Source organism: Strix aluco, chromosome 6, assembly GCF_031877795.1.
Source record: "Strix aluco isolate bStrAlu1 chromosome 6, bStrAlu1.hap1, whole genome shotgun sequence".
NCBI classification, from domain to species: domain Eukaryota; kingdom Metazoa; phylum Chordata; class Aves; order Strigiformes; family Strigidae; genus Strix; species Strix aluco.
Window position 1 is genome coordinate 14,913,247 of NC_133936.1, and position 23,528 is coordinate 14,936,774.

General features: G+C 41.2%; 1 protein-coding gene across 3 annotated transcripts; it reads right to left on the bottom strand.

The window, feature by feature from the left end:
• Positions 1–17,157: 17,157 nt before the first annotated feature.
• TMEM177 (transmembrane protein 177) lies at positions 17,158–21,997 on the bottom strand. Of its 3 annotated transcripts, none has more exons than XM_074828249.1 (2): positions 21,795–21,997; positions 17,158–18,455 (listed from the first exon to the last, which is right to left on the bottom strand). In XM_074828249.1, the coding sequence occupies exon 2, from the start codon at positions 18,439–18,441 to the stop codon at positions 17,506–17,508; it is 936 nt and encodes a 311-aa protein (XP_074684350.1). In that variant the 5' UTR covers positions 18,442–18,455; positions 21,795–21,997; the 3' UTR covers positions 17,158–17,505. The 3 variants fall into 3 exon arrangements, with proteins under 3 accessions (XP_074684350.1, XP_074684351.1, XP_074684352.1); XM_074828250.1 differs by lacking the exon at positions 21,795–21,997 and adding an exon at positions 21,083–21,686; XM_074828251.1 differs by lacking the exon at positions 21,795–21,997 and adding an exon at positions 19,505–19,826.
• Positions 21,998–23,528: the final 1,531 nt, after the last annotated feature.

Sequence of the window (23,528 nt, forward strand, 5' to 3'; positions counted from 1 at the left end):
ATACACAGGTAATTCCACAGAGCCCTACAGAATATGCCCCTAGTTCAGGCTGCTGCATTGTCCTTCTGTGCCAGCCCCAAACAGCCTCCCTGTGACTAACGTTGCCATGGACTGATTTACACACACACTTAGTATCTGCAACTCATTATCATATTTAAACTTCTGGGTGGCTCAGCTCCTCTGAAAAACTGGACCTAATAGCATTCTACACAGAAAAGGATATAAGTACCTATTAACCTTTAGCAACCTACCACAGCATTTGTAAAGATATGAATAATATGCAGAGTCACGCACATGTTACTAATGCAGACTGAATTATTCATTGCAAATCTGGGCAATATTTTTATCAAATACTTATTATGGATAAATGTTTTCCTTAGTCACTACCTCAATATATGTTTGAATAATACTCTGCAAATAAAATTTCATGCAAATGTTGCACAGAAACATTGGCACTTTCCTCTGTTGCATAATCATTTCCAAATCAATTTCCTTAGGATAAACTGTTGTTATTTATTCATTGAGCTTGGTTCTGTCTAGGCTAATAAACAGACATAGTGTTAGCCCCAAAGTACTTAGCTTCAGACATGTAAGCTCTCACACACAAGTGGATTTCTATGCTACCACAATATTTCTGGGATCAAAATGGAGATAAAAGAAACATAGGAAACCAAGGAAGAAAAATGAGTCAAAAGTTAGAAATATGAAATTACTGGTTATATATTGGTTGATATGTCCTTATTCCATTGACTGTCATTCTTTATGTTGGTTTTGATCTTTCTCCATATTTTTCTTCTTTTAATGCCTCAATACACTCAGTCTCTCATTATTTGCTTGTCTGTCTGTCTAAGATTGACTAATTTATATTTGCTTGCAATTAGTCCCCAATCTCTGACCAAATGCTGTGCTTGCAGGACTGTAAATGTACAAACTCTGCAAATAATTCTCCAGCCATGCAAATACACTCCAAAACCCAACCCCAAGGCATGCAGATGCTCCTTTTGTCTTCTTTCCTTTAATTACACACAGTCACCCTGAACAAAATTCACCTTTATCACCAATGGCCAAAACAGGACAGCCCTGGCATTTTGCGGTGCAAAACCTTATAAATAGCCTATACTTCATAAGTTTTGGGGAAAGTATTTCCTCTTCTAAATTATAGGCTACATGGGCATACTGTGAAATAAAATGTGGCCAGACACTGATTCCCAGCTCCTGAAGGCACAGGCTGGCTTGTGTCCATAGTGATCAGGGCTCCCTTCCTCTTAGACAGGTCATGTCCACACTGCATGATGGCCCTTCTTGTTGTGAGACATCATCATCGTTCTTATTATTGCTATGATGATGACAGCAAGAAGGAGCTGCCTTTTTTTTTTTTTTTTTTAATTCAGTGTGTGAAACAATGCGATGGCTGTGCTGCAGCCCTCCAGAGCGAGGCTTTTACAGGACGGTCATGCTGTTGGCCTGGTGTCTGTTGCGCAGGAACGTGGGGGCTCTCGGGGTGGCACTGGCCAACCAGCTAAGGTGACGGGAGCCACATCTGCCTCTCAGAGCGTAGCCTTCAGGAAACAAACTGATGCGTTGTGAGACCTCTCTGTGACACATCCCACAGCATGGGACGGCAGCAGAGTTGGGGGAGACATTTCAAGAGCGTGCTCCTGAGACAAAGATGCTGGTGCAGATGCACCCTACAATGCCATGCACAGATGTTACCCTTCTGCAGCAGATCAAGCTCCTTTCTGGTAGAATTAAATGCTATTAAAAGAGAGCTTCTAGCTGAAAATTGGCATTACCACTTCCTCACAGTAATGAGGCTTTGGCAAACCATTTGCTAGCGTTACAGTATACCTGCCTCTATACAATTGTACTTAGATTTGCACTTGTGTTTGCTGATCACTGAAGCAAAAGAAAATAAACACATCCAACACATGCACACATTGCTTAAAAAATAGTGCAGACTATAACCTGTTAAATATGTCTTCCTTGTCCGCAAAATAAATAAATAAATAAAACCAGAAAGCAAAGTCATAAAACAGGGGCTCTGCCAGCTACTTAAAGTCTGTCTTGGTCTTTGATCAGATACAAAGTCAGATATTTACGACTTTGTCATTTTTGTACATAGAAAAATCTAACTTGTAACTACCGTTAAAAGAAAATTTTGGTGTGTTGAGAAGGAAAAGATAATAGCAGCACAGGTCCTGGCCTGATCTGATTCCCAAGTGATGCTCTTGCAGAGATAGTAGATTAGGTTATGATACTGTGGGCCAGTGACAGCCAAGGTAAATGGTGGTTATCCACTTCTAGTTTGGGCAATTTTTCATTCACCTACTTCATATCTTTTAGAATAATAACCACAGGAATTTTTTCACATTTTTATTTACTGCCACTCTTCTGCTACTGCCTTACTCATGAAGGCTGCAGCAGTTACCATCATACCATATGGCTTCAAGACCAGAAACAAATTTGCTAAACCCTGGCGTTATTACTTTAATTCTTATCTTGATAACACAACACCAAATAAGAATAGAATTCAGCCTAAAAGATGGGATGTCAGAATAATTTTATATCTTGTCACTAGGTAATGATTCTAATGGTATCTCTTACTTAGCTGCCTTCATTAGTGATTTTATGGTGAGAGCATGTTTCAGGAATTGTGACTGTGTGGAATACTCTATGTTCTGAGCAAAAGATTAGCTTAATGAGGAGAAAGCCAATTTCCTGAAGAAGTGCCTTACATAGTTCCTGCTTTTAAAAGAAGGACTGTAACATGGACAATTTGTCATTACAAGGTATAAAACCCACTTAACTTCACGGTTTGGTGCATGCACAGCACTCCTGCAGAGGGAAGAGACAGATTAATAGATTTTTCTCACATAGTAAAATAGGTGGAAATCTGTCCCTCCATGTCCTTTTGCTCAATAGAGAAATATTCATTACCAAGAGATTGTGTTCAAGGAGCAGACTATCACTTAGCTTCTCAGGCACTTCACAAGTTTCACTAGATGTTTATTATGTTATTTAAGTACCTTTGAAAATGTGGCCCACAGGCACCAAAACCCTGTGATAGAGCTTTGATAAATGCTCATCTCTCAAATACAACATGCTTCATTTTGTTATGAGCAAGTATCTTTAACTTCAGTAGTCAAGAAGCAATAGCAACGACAGGATTTCAGTAAGTCGAAACTACAGTGCTGCAATCTTTCGCAGAAGTAAAGAAGCTGTAGAAAGGAACAACCATGAGCATTAGGTCATCTAGTCCATCCTGCCAACAAAGGATGTTTCTCTACAGCCTTGGCAAGCAAACCTGGTAATCAGGCTTGCCAAAATAAAAACTGGCAAGAGCCTTGATACCTGACGTGCAAAGAAAAGAAATGAGCACAAACCTAATATTTACTTTGTCTGCATCTTTTTCAAAATTTAAGCAGAAAGGCTAGAATGTCCTTGAATGTTCATCCCCGAGAAAAAGCTGTACTGTATTAGCTGTGTCTTGGCACTTGACAGTTAATGCCATCTTGGATTTTTCCAGTAAGTTTAAGTACTGTAGTGGAAAAAATTCTACAGGGAAGGTTCAATTCTTTTTCCCTATTTACTAAATATAAGATATGCTATTTACCAGCCTACATCTGCAAGTTATGACAAGCTTACCATAATATAAAAAGACTGTGAGTTTAGGGAACAGAGATTTAGCACATTAAAAGATTATCGGTTTAGACAGTCTCAAGCTCTCTCACTGTTCTGCAGCAAAAACCTTCTGTCACCGAGATCTCGAGCTAACAGCCCTTTTCCAGTGCAACCATTCTACTTCTTTTTAAGGTGACTCAGAATAACATACTTACATAAAGAAAGTGGATTCTGTCTGCCTACGAAACTACACCATGTTGATAGTCTACTGCAATACAAGAAGGATGAAAGAAGCTGGACAGCCGACAGAGAAATGTCCCCAAATAGAAGATATCCTCATCCTCACATAGGAATGAAGTTACTTTGAAATTTGCATGGAAGCAACCAGCTTGGTGACGAATACTTAACTGGGAAAAATGTTCTTCCTAGAAAATGTATCTTTGTTAATGTCAGTCACCAAACAGAACAGACCAAATATGATACCTGTAGGCTGACGGTGAACAAACCCCCATTATGTTTGGAGGCTACGGTGATTGCTGCTCTCCCCACCCCATGCCAGGCTGACACGTACGGCACTGAAAATCCAGGTAGCAGCCAAGGCCAGGATATGGTAACTGCTCCCCTGCTCTGCTGGTGTGATAGCCACTGCTCTGCTGCTTTGAAAAGAAAAAAGGACATCTACTGGAAGTGTTGCTGTATTGAATATAAACCTGCCAGTCACCTTATGTAATAACAATTAGACCAAATTCAGTAAACAGAAAGAAATGTATAAAATACTCATTATATGTTGTCATCTCTGTTTAGATTAGCTCAGCTTTCAGGACAGTCAAACCAACTACCACTTTGGGATCTATTTAAAATATACTTGTCCAAAACTTAAGGTGGGATAAATCCATATAACTCCTCTGATTTCAGAAGAGCTGTTGCAATTTATATCAACTAAGTTTCTAGTCCAGGATTAAAATTTGTGACTTCCTTCTAACATACACACAAGTGGAAATGTTCTTGTAATTTCTGTATTTTAATGGAAAATAAATGTTACAGGTGATTTATGTCCTACAGACCCACAATAAATGTGCAAAACAAATAAAAGAACGGATATTGCATTCTTTTCAGATAAATCATTCTTCTCATGCCTGAGTTTACATGAGTTGTGGCATCACATGTTGTGGCTTCTCTTCACTCCCACCCTATCACTTTTGCTTATGAAATCACAGAATTCTCAAATACTGAATAATTAATTGGTTGTGGGAAGCTGTCAGCAGAAAATTTTATTTTCCCAAAGTGAAGTGGCTGTTCTCAGAGCATCAATAAGAAAGAGAACATGTTAAATCTATGTCCGTAGAAGAAAACTTTCTGAAAAAAATGCGTATCTCCTATCTTACTACGCGCCAGATCCATTTGTCCTTTCCAATGCCTCACCTTTTAGGCAACTCCTACCCATGTATGGTCATTGCCAATAAAAATTAAAATTCTCACTGGATACAAGTCAGCATTATTCCACCACAAGTGGTGCAGTCATGCTAATTTTAGTCACCTAAAGATCTCCAAAACATGGAGCTCGTGGCTTGGGTTACACAACAAGGCTTTTCTACAGAACATGATGTTTTTCTACTCTTCTGTGACTCCTTGAGTCAGTAAACAAAACAGTGATCAGAAATTTAGTATCATCATTTTAATGGAAATTGATATTCTCCTAGCAAAAAGCTTCTTTTGAAGAGTAAGTGGTCAAGGGATACCAACCAATGAGAAGCTGGGGCAGAGACAGAAAGCAAAGAATAGAAATATTTGGTCATTCTTCTATGTCTCATAAGGTTGATTGCAAAATACTCCTATGTACCATAATAAAATCAATCTGATTTGCTAAATTTATTAATGAATGTGAGTAATGAGAGAGTAGTGAAATCCAGCATTTTGTAGGCAGGAAAAGTCAGTGGACCAGAAAAAAATCCTCAGTAAAATTTGACAAAACTGGAGAGTGGACCTGCTGATGAAAATCCCCATAAAGAACTATATGACAACACACTGCAGAACTGAAAGGAGGTATTCACCCACAATGTAGGTTTACAAAATCTTACAGTATTGCTTTTATATGTGATCCATTTTTTGTTACAAACGTATTAGCAGTATTACATGGCAATTAGGCTTTGCTTGACATAACTGTCCTAAGTGGGATCCAGCCTCAGATCCTGCAGCTTTCATTTGGCCACCAGTCACACCTTACACCTAAGCCTTTTCTCCTGACTACATAAGCCCAGCTCCCTCTACCTCTTATCATAGGTATTCTGCTTTATGTCTCCAATAACCTTGGTAGCTACTGCTGGAACCTTCCAGTTTCTCATCATCCTTTTTGGACTGAGAGGTCCCACACTGGGTAATCTCTGTTGATGGACAACTCCCAGAATACATGGGCAGCTGTCATGTAACTACCCCCATCAGTGTGTGTCCCTTCCCACCCCACCTCCATCCAAAACCAGAAAGAAAGTGAAATGTTACAAAACTTTAGGTCAATAAATATCAACAGAATTAAAACTTCAGCCTCTGAACTTTACAGTGGGCTGAGGGAGAAAATATCCAACAAGGACAGTGCAAGTGGGAGCAAATCTCATTCTAAATATACTCCTGAGGATCCTCTGGTAAAAGACCTCCACTAAAGGCACGGTTCAAAAGGAGTTCTGTTAAAATATACAGCATCTCTCACGTAACATCAGTGAAAATTACACCTTACAAAACCAGTCAGCCTGGCCCCCTCCATTTCATAACCTCCCATTATTCTATCAGTGACAATGACGGAGGCCTACACCCTATAAAGGACAGAAATCACTTTGCTATCCTTAAAACATAGGCACCTCTATGGCAACACCAGCAATTCTTAATGGCCACTCCACAACATTTGAGTCCAGGAAGACAAATAACATCTCCAGCTGAGAATTTCAGGAGAGACTATGTCTATTTAGATTAAAAATAGTAGCATCCAGACGAGAATCACCCAAAGTGATGCCGAAAGGGCAAAGAAGCTACAAACACCTTTGACTTTTGCAGACAATACCTTCAGCAATGACACAACAAATCTGTTTCAACGGTAGATTTCAAACTTTTCAGAGTATGCCCTATTTGTTTTCTCTCCTGTGCTATATAGGTAATTTCTATGGCAAGTGGTTAAAACCATATTTTTCCAAAATTATGCAGAATAAGCACAAACTGAGAGCTGCCTGAAAATCATCAAGCCTACAGTACCATTGCTCGGCCAACAGATACCACAGAGCAACAGCAACGCTGGGCTGATCAGTGTTTTCCATTATTGATCAAACACAAATTTTAGTCTTGGTCTGAACCACATTTTTCATCTCAGCCTACCCATTATACACTCCTCCTGTGATACCAGAAGGATCCCAGTGCTATTCTCCAATAGTGTAAAACCACTGTAAACTGGCTCCTTGTCCACGGGTCTGCCTTAGCTCCTGGCTGGAGCCATGTAGGAGGATGGAGGGGATGCTGTGAAGGAGCTATACTTAGCTCAAGGAGGATTCTCTAGGAATGGATGCCACTTGGCACAAATTAAGAGCATCTCTCAGGAGCTTTTTGCCTCAACTAGGGACAGAACATGGTAGAAACCTTGGATCTAGAGTCAGCTGTCTCTTTGCCACTGTTTCCTTCAGTGGCAAACTTGGTACAGATAAAAATCACACTTCTTGGCGGAAGGTGGGTCAATTCTTTCTGATGAACCAGCATGCTGCTAAAGGGCCAAATCTCACTGGGCAGAAGAAAATGTCTCAGCTGGTGAGACACCTGCTGCATGTGCCTTACACTGGGCTTTAAGCAAAGCCAGATCTCTGATGGCAGGTTCTGGCCAAATCCCGTTGACTCAAGTGCTGTCCATCTGTGGTAACTAAATAATTCATAGTTGCCGCAGCGTGGAGACTTCATTCTGGTCTTATTAATAGATGACAGCAATCTTGGGGCAGTCTCCCTTCCCCTTGGTTAGATTCCCATTAACCAAGCCTCCAGCTAGTCACTAGCTTTCCTACAAGCATGGCCTTGGCACTTAAAAATCCAGGAAGTATTATGAACGGTGGATATAATGTTAGCTGAACCAAAGAATCTCAGCCTGCCACTCAACTCAGCCTGTTAATTCCAGGAAAAGCAGTCACGTCCTCAAAGTCTACGTGCTTTGCTGAATTCCTGAAAAAAAGTTCTCTTTCAGAGAGAATGTCAAGCGTTATCCCCACTGGGCAGGAGTTAATCAAGCACATATGCTCACTGACTTGCTGCCAGTGCTCATGTGAGTGACTGCCTGCCAAGAGGTACACGAAGTTCACATCTGACACATAGAAGCTTACCTGGGATGTTCTCTGCCTGACAGATCACTGCTTTTTGGCCCACAATATTATTTATTATCATCAGAAAAGGGGCAGGGAAAAACTTCTGAATTTGTAATTTTCCTTAAATTATTTATAGGCACATTGAGCAGACCAGACTAATTTTTAAACTAGGGAATCACTGTTTCATAGCTGACAGCCTGCAAACTCATCCACCAACTGCAGGGTGGAAGAACTTTTAATAGCTGAGTTACAAAACAGTCGATGAGTTTATGATGGCATGATGGATGCCCACATTAAATGACAGCAAATAAAAGAGCTACAACATGATCTGTATTTCACATATTGCTTTTCAAGGAATCTATTTGTGCAATAGGAAATTTATATTGCATGCTCTTTCATAGCCTGGATAGAGACTAACTTAAAAGGAGGTTACGAAGAGCTATCAAACGCCATTGTAAAGATGGAAAATTGTAAAAGACACATGAGGTGATAATACTTCTGTGCCACAGTCTATGGAAGGATTTTGGATCATAATGAAAAAAATTAGCAGTCGTCTTGCTCTCCTTAACCTACTTTAGTAGCAATAAAATTGCCTTTTTTTTTTTTTTTCTCTTCTAGGAAGCCAACATTAAAAGAAAATGAAAGGCAAAGTAAGACCTGAGAAGTAGGCAGAGGGGACACTGTTCCACACTGCCGAAAATAATCTGTCCAATGAGAGCCCGATTAGTGCTTTGTGGTTAGGTCATCCCCTTTATGGGATTACTTGGTTTCAGTCTCTTGCTTCCCAAGGAGTTAAACACTTTCCACATTAGCTATAATGAGTATATGATGTAGATGTTCCTTGGATTGCATGGTACAAGCAGCCTAGTCTCGCTCCTGTTTAACCTACCAGAATAGTCCTTTTGCCTCTTCCCCTTCCTGACTCACAATTCCTGCATTTCCTCTCACACCATGACACAGTTTAACAAGCACAGGGATCCCCCTCATCCATCCTTGCCTGCAACACACCCTCCTTCAAATAATCTCCAGGACATTTTGGTTTAAACTTACAAATTGTAAGCCTGAAGAGACGATTTAGCATAGGTCTACTTCCCCAACATGCATGCTAGCATGTTACACAACACAGAGAGCACAATGTCACCTCTCCAGCCATGTGTTAAAAGGACACCCCAGCTGCCCTTTGTGATCCTAGCAGTGTCACTTCGGGTAGCTCAGAGCACACAGACAGACTGATCCTCTCCACAGACCCAGCAGCAGCGAACGCATGGCTGAGCAGGATTCATCCCTGGTCGGTACTGAGTAGCACGACTGGGTCACTTACAGACCCTTGCTGAATTCTGCCTGCCAAGTAACCAGAGGTGCTTGGGCTTGGGTGATGCATGCTTTGTAATCGCAGATTCATATCATTACATCGGTCACCTGTTCTGCTGGTTTTAGGCACGCATCTCTATTGGATTTGGCCATCAATATTGGCTCTGTTGACACCATTCAAGGCAAAACTCAGCAGAAACTCTGTAAGATTAAAACCAAAGCGACACCATGAAACAAAAATTTGTTCCCCTTTCAGTGAAAGGGGATCACACATGTGATCCTGCAACACACACAGAGAGTATTTTGCAGGGTTCAATGCTACATCAAATCTGCTTCCAGTCTCAGAATAAAAGAAATTTCAGAGACAGCCATGGCATAATCTGGGAAATTCATGCTTCAGGGAAACTTGCCTTTGGGATCTCCACATAACACTTCTCCAGTGTGAGCAATTTTGTATCTGGATCAAGGAAACAGTAAGTAAGTGTGCCAGTCGAACTGCCTGTTTGGTATATGGCACCACATTTGGTTTGTTTTTTTCTGCTCACTGCATAAGCAGAAAAAAAGATCTGGTCACCACATGACTCTAGAAGAAAACGCACCTTTTACGATCCATCTACTGTGAGATTTTAGCCCAGATTTTTTCTCTAATACTGAAAGAAATCCCAAATATGTAGAAAATCCCAATTACTCTCATTCTTATTCTGTTCTTAGACTGAAACTTTTGCATTTTCATGGCTCTACATATCCAGTTCAGCTGCTGGAAAGTTAGAAAAAAAATTGAAAGAAAGGTTTTTACAGTTCTATTTGCAATTGCTAAAGCATGACTTTAATTTGCAATACAAATTATGTTTTGACCAGGAAAGCAAGAATAAAACTTCTGCCTTTTCACCTGCTTCACAGGTATAAAGCCAACAGACATATATTAAGCTTTCATCTAGCCACCTGCAACTATGCCATAGCCATCTTCACATATGATACAAGGGAACACTATTAAGATCTGTAAATTGTGATTGCAAAAAACTACCTGAATTTATAACCTCCATAAAATGATGGATTCAGCATTTCCTTTTATAAGGTGCTGTCACGCTTAATGAAATCTTAATCAATAAAAAGTTTGTCTCATTCCTGATTTGACTTTTTCAATATTCACTATTATATCTTTAGATTAAGTGGAAGAATGTGGAAGCAGAAGGGAAAGAAGTGTTAAGGGATGAACACGATTTTCCAAATTGCTTAAAAGAATATATATAAAAATAACCTTTGGGATCACTGGCTTTTATTTTCCTATGACAACTTCTAACCATCACAGGCATATAATGAATGTCTGAACATTAAGAATTTATGCGTGCTGCCTTAGATGAGCATAATTCTCAACTATTATTAATGAGGAACTATAAAACACGCTTCAAGTTTTATGTCTAAATTACATGAAGTTTCCAAAAACCATAAATACATCCATCTATGGGTATCTACAGAGAATTATATAACATGCTTTTATAACACAGTCACTGAGGCAGTGGAACTCATCACATATGAAAAAAGATCTTACAAGGAAAACTTTCTACAGAGTAATTCTTCCCCTGCTCTGTTTTCTGAAATATTTATAGATGCTGCCAGTCTAGTCAGGAAATGAAGAAAAAAAAAGTTTTAAAAAAAAGTTTTTTCAAAACCAGCATCATTATTTACAACATGGCTTGATTTTAATTTTCAATCTTCCCTGAGAAACAGATCCAGCGACTCATTGTATAGTAATTAATTTGTTGTTTAAGAATGAATATAGGTTTATAATAGTAAAACAGATTATAGTTTTATCTTTACTTCCACATTTATTAAATCTCTTTATAGTTACAGTGGAGTAATTTACTAGTTTTCACTTCTGGAAATTCCACTTCTAGTCTTACATCACAAATCATGGCTTCAGTCTCAGCTGATTCACATTGATATTGACAGTTTTATTTGTGGTAACTGAATTCTGCAAAACTTCATTTTCTCTGGCTGGAAATAAGTAGTGGCATGGGCTTTTTGGACCAGCATACCTGGTAGAGCCAGCATAGTATTGAACTGTCACATGTCACTTAGCAGAAGTTGGAGAGGGAACCATCATGTTCACTTCTCAACTCCTTTAAATCAGGGGCTACTCCTCTGAAATCTCTGGTGGCTGTGCAGTAACTGCCTCCAGTCCAAAGGAGCATGGAAGAGGAATTGGTGTGGGTAAGGAAACTGAAGCAGAAGCTTTTGTCTGGGGTGCGCGTGTGCTACCTGGAGTACCTGGAAGGTGGCTGCACACAAGGAACTGGGAAGTGATGGAAAAGGTGACTGCTTGAGGATGTACTGAGCAATTTTCAGCAATTTTCCCTGTAATTTTCCAGAACAGGAAACAAAACTTCTAAGGACTCAAAGGGAATAGCAGCATCTTAAGACTGACACAAGTGAATTAAGATCAAAAGTGAACTGGGTGCTGCCATAGACAGCAAGTAAGAAATACATCTTTCAAAAAGTAATGCTAAAAGGAAAACTCAAAAGCCGTATTAAATTTTTTTTTGTGGCAAAACAAGAAGGTTTTTAACCACAATGCCTATTTTTCATGTAGTCAAAGGCATTTTTCATTGCAAAAACATGTAGACTAAACTTAATAAAACAAAAAAGAAGTTCAAGCTGCTGTGGTCTTTGGCTAGTAAGTACTGTAGAAGCAAGTAGGTAGTGCAAATGAAAGTGCAAGTAGCAAGTGGGAGCTTAAAAAAAAGTTCACAAATCTTGTTTGAGTGAGCTGAAGCAGCTTGCAAGATGAGTCAGCAGGCAGCAGAGGCAATTAGAGTAGCAGAGCAAGGGGAAATGAAAAGGAACAGAGAATGAAGAAATAACAACATTCCCACTGGAAAATTATTTCAGCATATGATAGAAACAAAGCTACCAGAGGTCAGCAGGTCTGCACTAAACCACTAAAAAGTTACTACAGAAAAGTTGTTAGGATACTGCTTATCCTTTTTTCATGTTCCCTCTGCAGGAACTGCTGGAACTGTGAACCTGGGATCAGGCTCACAGTATCTTATGTTTACTAAACACTATTAGACATCTTAATGAGATCTGCTGTTTTGCAAGGTATCTACAGCAGAAGTAGCTTGGCCACACGTGAAGGAGGACACAGCTTCACCCGTTATCCATTTATATTGAAAGAAGCCATTAATATCTTGACTACATTAACACAGCAATGCTCCTGCAGACCAAAGTAGCTAGTGACTCCAAGTAACCAGATCAGGACTGGAAAAGGGCCCAACTTCCAGATGAAGGAAGTTCAGCCATTTAAAAAAAAAAAGTTCCCTAGGAAGCATGAGTTGGGGGGACAATTCTTTTCAAAACTTCGGCCCAATATGCTTAATTACTACCAGCTGCTTGTTATTAGGCAGAGGTCCCATTATAGTAAGTACTGCACAAGCACATAGTTCCACAAATAGTTCCTGCACTAAGGAGTACGGAAAGACTAAGGTGGGGGGAAGTAAACATACACCTGGGCTGGCTGTGTTTTCTAATGAGCATTTTTGGACATAAACTGAGTTTTTAAGAGCACTCTCTCTCAAGACTGGGAACCAGGATACATCATGGCAAACTTGGTCTGACTAAGGAGTCTGAGAGCTCCCAACCTCAGAGATATCTCAGTGTTCGTTTCTGGCTATGCAGCCTGAGTTTGGCTTGTCCAAAAATCCCTTTTTTCCAGATGGGAAAGACAGACTGATTTCTAGCCAAATTTTAGTAATTTTCTCCACTTTACAGATTTGGCAGTTTGAGCAGCTTGAACATACTCACTTCAGCTAAACAAACTGATACATTCTCAGTGAAAAAGAAGCCCAACAAAACATCCATAAGCCATTTTTCAGCTCCTTCAGATTTAGTTTGTCTAACATACCAATTCCTAGAGAATAATCAGATTGTTTTTCCGTTAAGTCTAGTTTTGATAACAACCAAATTCAGCTTCCCTCTCTTCCTGAGTGTTCTCCTTATTCTGAGATCATCATTAAGTCTTCCTACATCAGCATTCCTTTGCTTACCAGCGCGTTCTGCCTTTCAGTTATATACACTTCCAGCTGAGATTAATGAAATCAAGGAGGAACTGGATGCATGGGTGGCAGGTTGTCTGCAACTTAGTCATTTTTATATTAATGTAATCACACCTGCTACATGAAGCTCTTAATGAACATGAGCAGATAACAGTTGCAGGATATGGCCCACATACTTGTCTCAGTGTTTGCAGCTTGCTAGGAATTGCATTTCCACATAGTGGAGATGCCTACAGTTGTTTTAATGATGCCCACAATAGCTGCACATAGCAGTACTCACTCTGGGATGGAATCTCTGCATTTGTTCCTTTAATGAAAGCTGCCTGTGATTCAGTCATGATGATTTGATTCATACATTTTAATTCACTCCCACCCAAGCCACACTGTCACAGTGGTTGTTTCACAGCTGCTATGGCCAAAGGCAAAACGACAGCAGTAGGCTCCGTTTCCAGCATCACCTCTCCCAACACCACCAGCTTACCCTGTAGGGCAACAGGCTCCACAGCTTCGCAGTCAGCTCTCTCACGATCTTATCTGTCAGATTCTGGAAACCACTTTAATGTGAAAAGGGGTGATAACAGTGCTCTACTGTAATAAAAAGTGCTGTTTTCTAAAAGACCGTTATACTTCAACTGAAGCCCTTGTGGCAATACCATGGGGGACATTCTTTAGTCACATGCCACCTGGGTAGAGATTTCTCACTTGGAAGCTACCTCTGAAGCTCCTGTTCTGTAAACTGCAAGAGGAGCCAGATACCCATAGCAGCTGACAGAAATTACTTTAAATCAGATGATTTCCACAGTTTGTTTGTCTTCAGGAAAACTGCCTAGCTCTCAGTCTTGCTCTATTTCTGACAGTTATGGTTTTGTCCATTAACCAAGCTGAAGGCATCTCCATGACAAGCAACCACAATTTTTAGGACAGGGAAAGGAACATGTGAGCCAGACTGTGCATTTCTTGCACATCAGTGGGAATTCTGAGCAAAGCACCTAGGTGGCCCTCATCTCTTGCAGCATTATCCACTAAAACGTAGCAGCAAGCATTACATTTATATAAAAATTAAGTTACAAGGATCACTGTTGTTCAGTTATCTACAAAATTCAGGATAACAACATAAATCAGTAAAGGAAATCTCTCTTTAAACTAGATTGTCTATAAATTTAAACTAGCAACTCAATTTTGGTCATTTGCTACTCATACTTCATCCTTTAATTACTTTAACAGACAGAGAGCGAGCTTCATTTTTGCAGACAATATCCATTTTTATGAGTTCATTACTTCATTCACACCTTCGCTTTTACAGTTTCTTGGCTTAGACTTCTTATATCCACATCTCCTAGAACTTCTCTTTGCTTAACATTTTCTGTTGCTTTTCTAAACCAAAAATGGTACGAAGTTTGCCTCATCTGAGCAGTGCAAGAGAAGCCAGTTACTATGAAAACAAGTTTTCTGAACTCCTCAGAGGTTCAGCTTCAGAGCTGGGGGAAACTATAAGGCTGTTCACTGGCACTATTTACAAACTGATTCACCTGGGCTCTTCTGGGCCACTGAATGAACTTGCTTTTCCATGTCAGACTGTTCTTAGCACAGAAGAGCATGATCAGCCAACGCTTTCACCTTTAATTCTGGGGTGCTTGCTTCTATCGTACTCTCAAAACTAGACCATTTTGATCACCAGTATGTGGAATTCCTATTTGATTTCACTGGAAGTTCCACCTACAGAAAAACATTTGCAATATTATAAGACTTTGCATGAGTATTTTCATGGACTTATATTTGAGTTGTGCTATTCTTACTTGCCGAATAACATGGGTGATCTTGCAAGCAACAATTACCTAGCAACACACAGGATACAAACCTTTTCCAGGACAACCCACATATTCCTAAAGTTCAGGGAAATCTTGGTTAGCAGTTGAGTGATTTCAGCTCCTATTGCCCTTATATTGACAGTACAATGCTTCCAGATTACACTGATGGTGACAGAATAGGAGGAACTTGACTACACAGAGATGGAGGTGTGTAAACCCTTGGCAAGAACATCTCTTTGGAAGGCAAGGGCATACACCTTAATACTGACACCAGTATGACACAGCAAGTTCCAAGGATAAATCAGACACAGCATTTACAGATACGTGTTGCTTCTTGGAGAATCCAGCTATAAAAGTAAAGCAAAGTGCACAACTGCAAAACCCATTAGCATCACTGGGGCTTTACAACCTGAGAACGTTAAGTAACAGTGCTAGCTGCAGGCACCTTGATGAAAAGCAGCAGTAAGGAGTGGTAAGAGGCAAGCAGGTTTCTTTAATTTAATTTTGTTTAAACTGCTATTTGTTGTAAATCTCAAAGAAGGCCTCTGTTTCCTCTCTGCACTCTTTATATAGTAGCAGCAGCTCCTTAAACCACATAAAACAAGTGGGCTGAGTTCTCTCTGAGAACATTTCATGGAGTTTAGACTTGTCTGGAGGAGTAACACAAGGATGAATTCAATTCACAGGCTATATAAAACAGGAGTTATATTCCAGTCTTGAGCCACTACATCATTCAACCAAAAAACCTCTATCTTGGCCTGCTGTATTGGACTTACCTGGAAGAGAAAAATAAAATTTAGCCTGAAGCTTTGAAAGCCCCCTGCCTTAAGGTAAAGTCTCCTTTTATTCCACAGACTAGGAGATTTTGTCAGACTCTTTCACAAAGGTCACAAGAAAAATGACCTTATGCCCTACAGCCAGAATGCATCTCATGACTTGATACTTCAAGGACAACTGCAAGTGATAGGTGATGGTCCAGAAAACATGACACACATTACTTCAGCAGAAACCCAAACATCTTTTTTATATATATATATATATGGCTTCAGCAGTGTAGAGCAACTCCAGTGCCTCAGCAGCCAGTATATCAACTTTATGTCACCACATGATTCAAAGGGAAAACAGAACTCAGTAATGCTTTGAGCAAACACAAGCATGACAGTTATTATTGTAGCAGCTGAAGAAAGGACAAAACCAGGGCAGAGAGGACACTCAGCACATCTGTGACTGAGAAGATACAAAATAATAGAACTTTCCTGTAAGAATGACAACAGAGATGAGGAGAACTGCTGTGATGTCACCAGGGAGGGCTACCGGAATGGCTGCAACAGAAACACAGAAAATAGGGAATGACAAAGTTCAAGAACTGTTGTCTTGGAGATCATATAAAAGCTTCAAGGTGAGGCTGTAGTAGAAAGTTTACTGTCCGTGCACTAAAGACCCTTGCAAAAAATTTGTAATCCTGGGCAAAGCTTAGTTCTGCCAGACAAAACCTTCTTAGGCTAGTCTGAAACAGAACAGTTCCTTTGGCAACGCTTCATCACAGACCTCACCAGTCTCTGCACCAAATACTTTGCCTTCTTTGACATAAAAGGTGACATACATCTACGTGTAGTAAACAAAAACTGTGCCAAAGCAAACAGAAAACCCTCTCCTGAACATGCTTATCCCACTTGTGAGAAAGCAACCATCCCATCACAGTCATGTTACGTACTGCCACTGCTGGGAAACATACAAGATACACACACTGCAGTCACCATGTCATGTAGAGAACAGAACTAGATTTAAGCAAAATGGTGGTGGTCATAATCTAACTGTATTAGTATGAACTGCAGCATAACTAGTGTGCCCTATTGAAGAATGGTGATTGCAGCATAAAAATTTATGCAATGGTGCAAGAACTTACAGAGAACAGAAACACTGTGTCTTGGTATTTATGTAACAGCAGGATACAGACTGCCTGTTTTTTTTAAACATCTTTGGGTTGTTCCACAGGATGAATGGCAAACACGCATACAAACACCCCAGTTTAAACGATAGTGCTCCCAAAACTTTCCATTGCACTTTATTCTTTCCATTTTCCAGACTGCACTGGCAGGAAGGCTGAGCAGAGCAGCAGAACTTCCAGATGAGTGTCTGAGAAGTTCCCCTGCTCAGCTGTCTTGTGATTTGAGATACACACAGAACAGAGCATTTTTGAAGTGAGTCTTTAATATTTTAAGAGAGAATTCTTTATTCACAGAATGTGCAATAACTCCTTCCAAACTCTATGCAAAAATAAACCCCGAAATTCTAATGAAGATACAGGGAGAAAAAAAAAAAAAAAGAGCAGCGCAGCAGCGTTCCAAGAGAATACATAATTCACAAGTTTAAAATTCAAGCACTCCCTTCCTATGCCTGGAGCTCTCTTAAAATATTAACAATCAAATCTCTTCGGTAAGTGTATGGGGTATACTTTATTCTGAACCAGTGCCTTGGGAAAAGGTTACCACTCGGGGCATACATTTTAATCCCTTGTTTGCCCATCAGACCACGAAGAATCCTGTTGCGGGACAAGATTTTATCGTAAAATTCAACCCCACCTCTGGCGTAGTCTTTGGAAACAGTAGCTGCCATTCTGTCAGCCTTGCAGTCTAGGTGATATGTCAGTGCGTCGTAAGAAATGTAATAGCACATTAGTCCACCAGCGGCAGTTACGAGGTTACAGATGCTGCGAAGTATCACAGGGCCAGAAGATAAACCCAGAAGGAGCTTTATACCTCTCCCACAGAGAAATGTACCAGCTAAGCAAGTTGGAGCCACAACTGCACTAATTAAAGGGCTACCATTCTGCAAATACACAACTTCTCTGGCAATGGCAAACTTCTGAGCTTCAATTGAAAATGTCAGAGCTTCCTTCAAAGCAACACCTTCGTTGCTCTCCCAGTCTACTTCCTTGCCATTGATCACAACAACATGATTGACTACTCCTTTTTTATCCTCAGCTGTGCTATCAAAGTTAGGCGGGATGCCCACCAACGAGCCTGCAGGCAGCCAGGGGATTCCAGCACTCACAGGGTGGAAGCCAGAAGCTGCAAAGGCTCGATAGGAGTCAGTGGACTTCACATCAGTATCTTGAAGGACATCCTGAAAGACACCACAGAGCCTCTGTGAAAGCTCAGCTGGCTGCCCCTCTGACCAGCACTCATGCAACAGTTTGAATGTCTGCTCAGGAAACACATGATAGGAAAGGTTAGCACCAAACAGTCCCATGCAAGAAACGGTCAGCAAAGTGATCTTGCGCTTCTTTAGCCACACAGATGCCTTCCGCAGGAACTGCACTGCCATAGTCAATTCCTAACCTGTTTATAACACAAAATCAGCAATTAAAATGTGCATAAATGGGTCTCTCACCTCTGTAGCATTTAAAAAAAAACAAAGCAGAAAACATGAGAAGAAGCAGAGCACAATAACCAATGAATCATTCTTTTATATTAACAAAACACCATTACAGAGAGAGGGATACTCATTAATTTTTGGGCTTTGGAACATAGGACAATTGATACGAAGAATTAACTTCTCCCTCTCCTTCAGTAAATCAATTTACTGCAATAAAGACAATAATAAGGCCACCATACTTCCTCCTTCCCCCAGCAATCGATACACATTCTGTATTTACCCAACACACTTGTCTAGTTCTTGCCAGCACAATCCTACTGTTGCACTCCATTACAGACACAGACTACAGATATTAAGGCCAGAAAGAGCCAATAATTAGATTAATCTACGCTAACCTCCTATATAGTACAGCTCCAAAAGCTGTAATCAGTAACCTCAATACTAAATTCAGTAACTAGAGCTTGACTACAGCTTCCAAAATAGGATCACATTTTGATTTGAAAATTTCAGGAGACAGAATTTTCCTTTAGAGTTTGTTCTAATAGATAGTCAACCTATTAAAAAAAAAAAAAAAAAAAGAACAGTATGTGTTATTTCTATTTTTTTTTTCCTCAGATTTCAACTTCAGGCAGTGGTTCTAGCCTACTCAGAAAAAAGCTATTTTCAAAAAGCAGCGTGCTTTCAGTGGCTACTTTTAAAAATTTGTCTCTGAAAAAATTTCTCTGACAAATAACACATGCAATCCAGAGCAGAAACTGGAACAGAAATTGTTTCAGGGCAGACAACTATGTTGTGACTCTTTAAATAAGCAGATAAAACTTAAAAACTTTCAAACCTGCCAACTCCTTCAGTTCAAGAGTCCTGCTTCCCTTGGGGAGTATCAGTTCCTTTTATAGTCTAAGCCATATGATGTGCTCTGCTCAGAACAGCTCCAATCTCTTAAAATCCCATTGACTACAGAATTCTCACCTAAAATTATGCTACTATAAAGATATAAAAGTGAATTAGGCACCTAAATCCACAGACATCACTGAAAATTGGATGCCCCTGTTTCCATTTGCATCTTGCAATGTCCCTTCTCTCGGGGCTTTAACACATGAGCTTCAGAGAATCTTGCTGCAGCTGTTGAAGACATTAGTATTTCCAGCTGTCCTTACAGGAAGCCGAGGTGGCAGAAGGAAGCCACACTTTGATACAGCCACCAAGGTCTTAGTGTAGAGTGCCATCAAAGGTAGGTTTCAGCTATGCCGCTGGGCTTTGTATGGCAGCAGCTGAAACACAAGACATATGCTCTCTTCTTCCACTCATGCTGAACAAGAACCTCCTGCAGAGGGGTAGAGTGGACAACTGGGGCTGTAACATCATAAAACAGCACTGCATGACATGCCAGGATACACAAGTCATGATCAACAGCAAATGAGTATTAACCACAGGGAAACAAAAAGGGATTAAACTAAAGGCGGTGTTTTAATGATATGTTATTATTACTCCTTCCTATGAAGCTCTTTCAGACTGTAAATTCACCAGGGGGAGAATTATCTTGTTTAATGTTTATACTGCACTGAACACATACTGAGTGCTTAATAAAAACAATGATGCATGTAAGTATACAATAATTTAATATGTATTTCTTAGCGTAATAAGTGGTGGTATTCTTACATTCTGCTGAAGACCGGAGGTGGCGATTTGTTTGACAAAATTATTTAAGAAAAACACGCTAAAGAGCCAGGAGCTTGGACAAACCCCAATTTGGGGAGAAAATCATAGAGCTAAAAACCAGAAAACGGTAATACTAAATCCAAATGACCGCTTTGGAGTTAACAACCTCTCGGCAAATCCAGTAGTCTAGATCTGATTGAAAAGGTCTTGCCATTTACAGTGCAGGGGGCAGCACTTCTATGGGGATGATTGTATGAAGGCTATCACTTTATCCTCACGTGAAGCCAAGCCAAGGACTTCCCAAGTTTCTCCCGCTCATGTCAGAGAGAGCCCTCTCATTTGGGCTGGCTAACAGATATTTTTAAGATTAGGAACACTGCAAGGAGAAAATTCGCCCCTCAGCTTATGTCCACACCAGTGTGGGGAAGGACAGACCATGCTGAAAACCAGTCCACTCTACTCTCTTGCATGCCTGAATGGTGCTCACCAAGCACCCGGGATGCCAAATACTCCTCCTGGTCAGTGAGTGGGGATGCCAGGAAGCACACCTGGCCAGGCGGGCAGGCGGTAGCCCACAGGTGAACCGCAGGAAAGCCGGGCAGGAAGCACTGTGCTTATCTATATACACCTCTCCTAAACAGCCGTAATGGCAGGATACACCTCAGTGCATTAAAACTAATGTGTTTCCTGCTTCAGTCATAAAAATTGTAACAACTGCTAAGCATTTTTAAATTTTTTAAAATTAAATTATCCTTTGTGCAGGCATGGTTTCAAACCTTTGTGGACAGACCCCTCACAGCCCAGGCTATGCTCTTGACTGGATTATGACCAACAATCCTGCCACACACCTAATGCAAGAATAAGGAGAAATGCCACATTTCCTCATGATACTCAATACTCACGAAAATAAAAGGAAAATTGCCCTTGATACCTTTTAGCACTCGTGCTTTCAAATCTTCCCCAAGGGTCAGCACAGACTCCCAGCTCCTGCAGAAAATCTCACTGCAGCCCTAATTGCGTCTGGCATCTTTATTTTTATTCATAAACTTTGTGCAATTTATGTATAAGGAAGGCAACCGGAAACTACAAGGCAATTTAGCCGGACCATATCCTGCAAATTTAATCACTCAGTTCCCATAAAACCACAACAACGTTTGTAAGGTGGTCTCCTCCAAATGCTGAAATACTGTTTATCTCTGTGGTGTTATGGGCACTCATTCTCACTTCAGTTTGAGAATTTTAACAGTTAAAAGTTCAAAACGGGGATATCTAGGCAGATTTTGTCCTAACACATTAATAAATTTATTTTTTCTAGTTACATGTAGCCGAGGGGAAAGCCCAACTTAAAACAGGATCAAGCAGGAACCGGGGCGAGGGCTGGGCCCGCCTCCAGGGCTCGGGATTTCAAGGCTCGCTTGTCGAAAAATAAAAATATAAAAGGGGGGGGTGTGGGGCGCGGCTAAAACCGGCTTCACCCGAGGGGCGGGCGAGGCCCCGACCAGCCCGGGACCAGCGCCCCGTCCCTCCCTTCCCCTCGCCCCGCCATGCCATGCCAGGGGCGCTGCGGGCCGGTTCCGGCGGGCCCCTCGCCTCAGGCCGGCCTGGCCTGGCCTCCCCCCGCCCTGCGCCGCGCCCGCACCTACCGGGCTCCCCGCGCCGCGGCCGAGGCGGGGCTCCGGCGGGCCGGCCGCCTCCCCGCTGCCGTGCGGCGGGCGGAAGGGGCAGGGAAGGGGCGGGCAGTGGCGCCATGGCGGCCGGTTCCCCTCAGCGGAGTTCCGGGACTCTCGCGCTCTGAGAGTTGGAAGCCCGTGGGCGAACCGTGGCCTCGACGCTGCGGGCGGCGACTGGGGCAGGGACGGGCAGGCTCCCGGAGTCATAAACTCATTCCGTGTCCTGGTGTTTCACGCTGGAACTCCCAGTGTTTTTCCTGCAAAATACCGTATGTATGTATGTATTATTAATACAGCCCTCCCACTGCAGTGCAGGAACCCTTACTGGGAAGACAGTAAGTGGCATAATGAGCATCCGTCACGTAGGATTTGTTTTCTCTCTCATCCCTAATAGGGAAGTAACACATGCAGGGATTTTTACTTCCTCAAAGCAGAAGATGGGCAGTCTAGTTTCTCCATAATCCTACGTGGATTTGTTCCACAAGCTGGGTGCTCTGAGATAGGTCTGCCCTTTTCTTGGCAAAGAGGGCAGTGGGTGATGGAGCAGCACCCTTCAGTGAGCTCTGGCCTCTGAGGGCACGGCTCTGTTAAGTCCAGCCTTGCCCCTGGGTTGTGCAGTCCTTGCAAAACAAGGACAGAGAATAGCTTTTAGCCTGCTTAGGATTTTATTTGAGTAGTGGATAGTAGAAGATTGGTTTTGCCTCATCTATAGAAAAAGCATGCGTTTGTGCTTGTTTGAAAATGCCCCTTCGCACCAGACAGTCATGAGGTAACCATTTTTCACAATCCAAATGGAAATAATGCTTTGTAGTGGGTGAGAGACAGCAGAATAGAAATAAAAGCAAGCCATGGTTATTATCTACTTAGATTAATTTCAGCAGATCTTTCTTTGTAGCAGTCCCTGACTGGAGCATCTCTTACCAGTAAAGGTTCAGCTCCAAGACCTTTCGGCCCAAGATTTGCTTTCAAATAAAAGGATTAAGATTGTAAACTGAATACTTAGGAGTTTTCATTCAAATTCAGGTCTTCCTCCAGGACTTATGTGAAAGTATCCTAATGAAGATATTTACCCTATCTTTCCGACTAGATGATCTCCTGCAGTTTATAAACGCTAGTGCTAAACAGGCCTGGCTAGGCATAGCCAGCATCCTGTTGTGAACAGAGGCTATTAATGACAGCCTTGGTTTTAACTTCCAATAAACAAGTTGCTAATAGCTAAGAAAACACACTCCTTCATGAGAGGGCACAGTTCTACCCTTGGGTTACGGTTTTATGCAATATGGCAAGGCAGATGAATGGTTTGCTGCCACCCAAGGGAGAGAGAAGTCAAAGAAAAGATCCCACCTTTCCCACCTCTCTGTCTCCTGAACCACTTTTTGCCAGATCTGGCATCCATCAGACCCTCTTATGAACTGCTTTTAAGTCACTATCAGCAGAAAACACAGCAATGGGAAAAAAAAAGGGATCATTTTCTACTATGTTAGTGAACTGAATGGGATCATTGAAAAGTCTGGAAAGTGCCAAGGCTGTAACAAGGTGGGAGGCAGCCAGAAAAAAAAAAAAAAAGGAGATGAGAGCTTCACGTCCCCCTTTATATCAGCAGAGAACTGGTATAGCCATGAGTCTGCAGCCTCGGTGGGTAGCTTCAGCACCTACCAAAACTTATATAATTTGTAAGTTGGCATTGATATTCATACTTCATGCAGA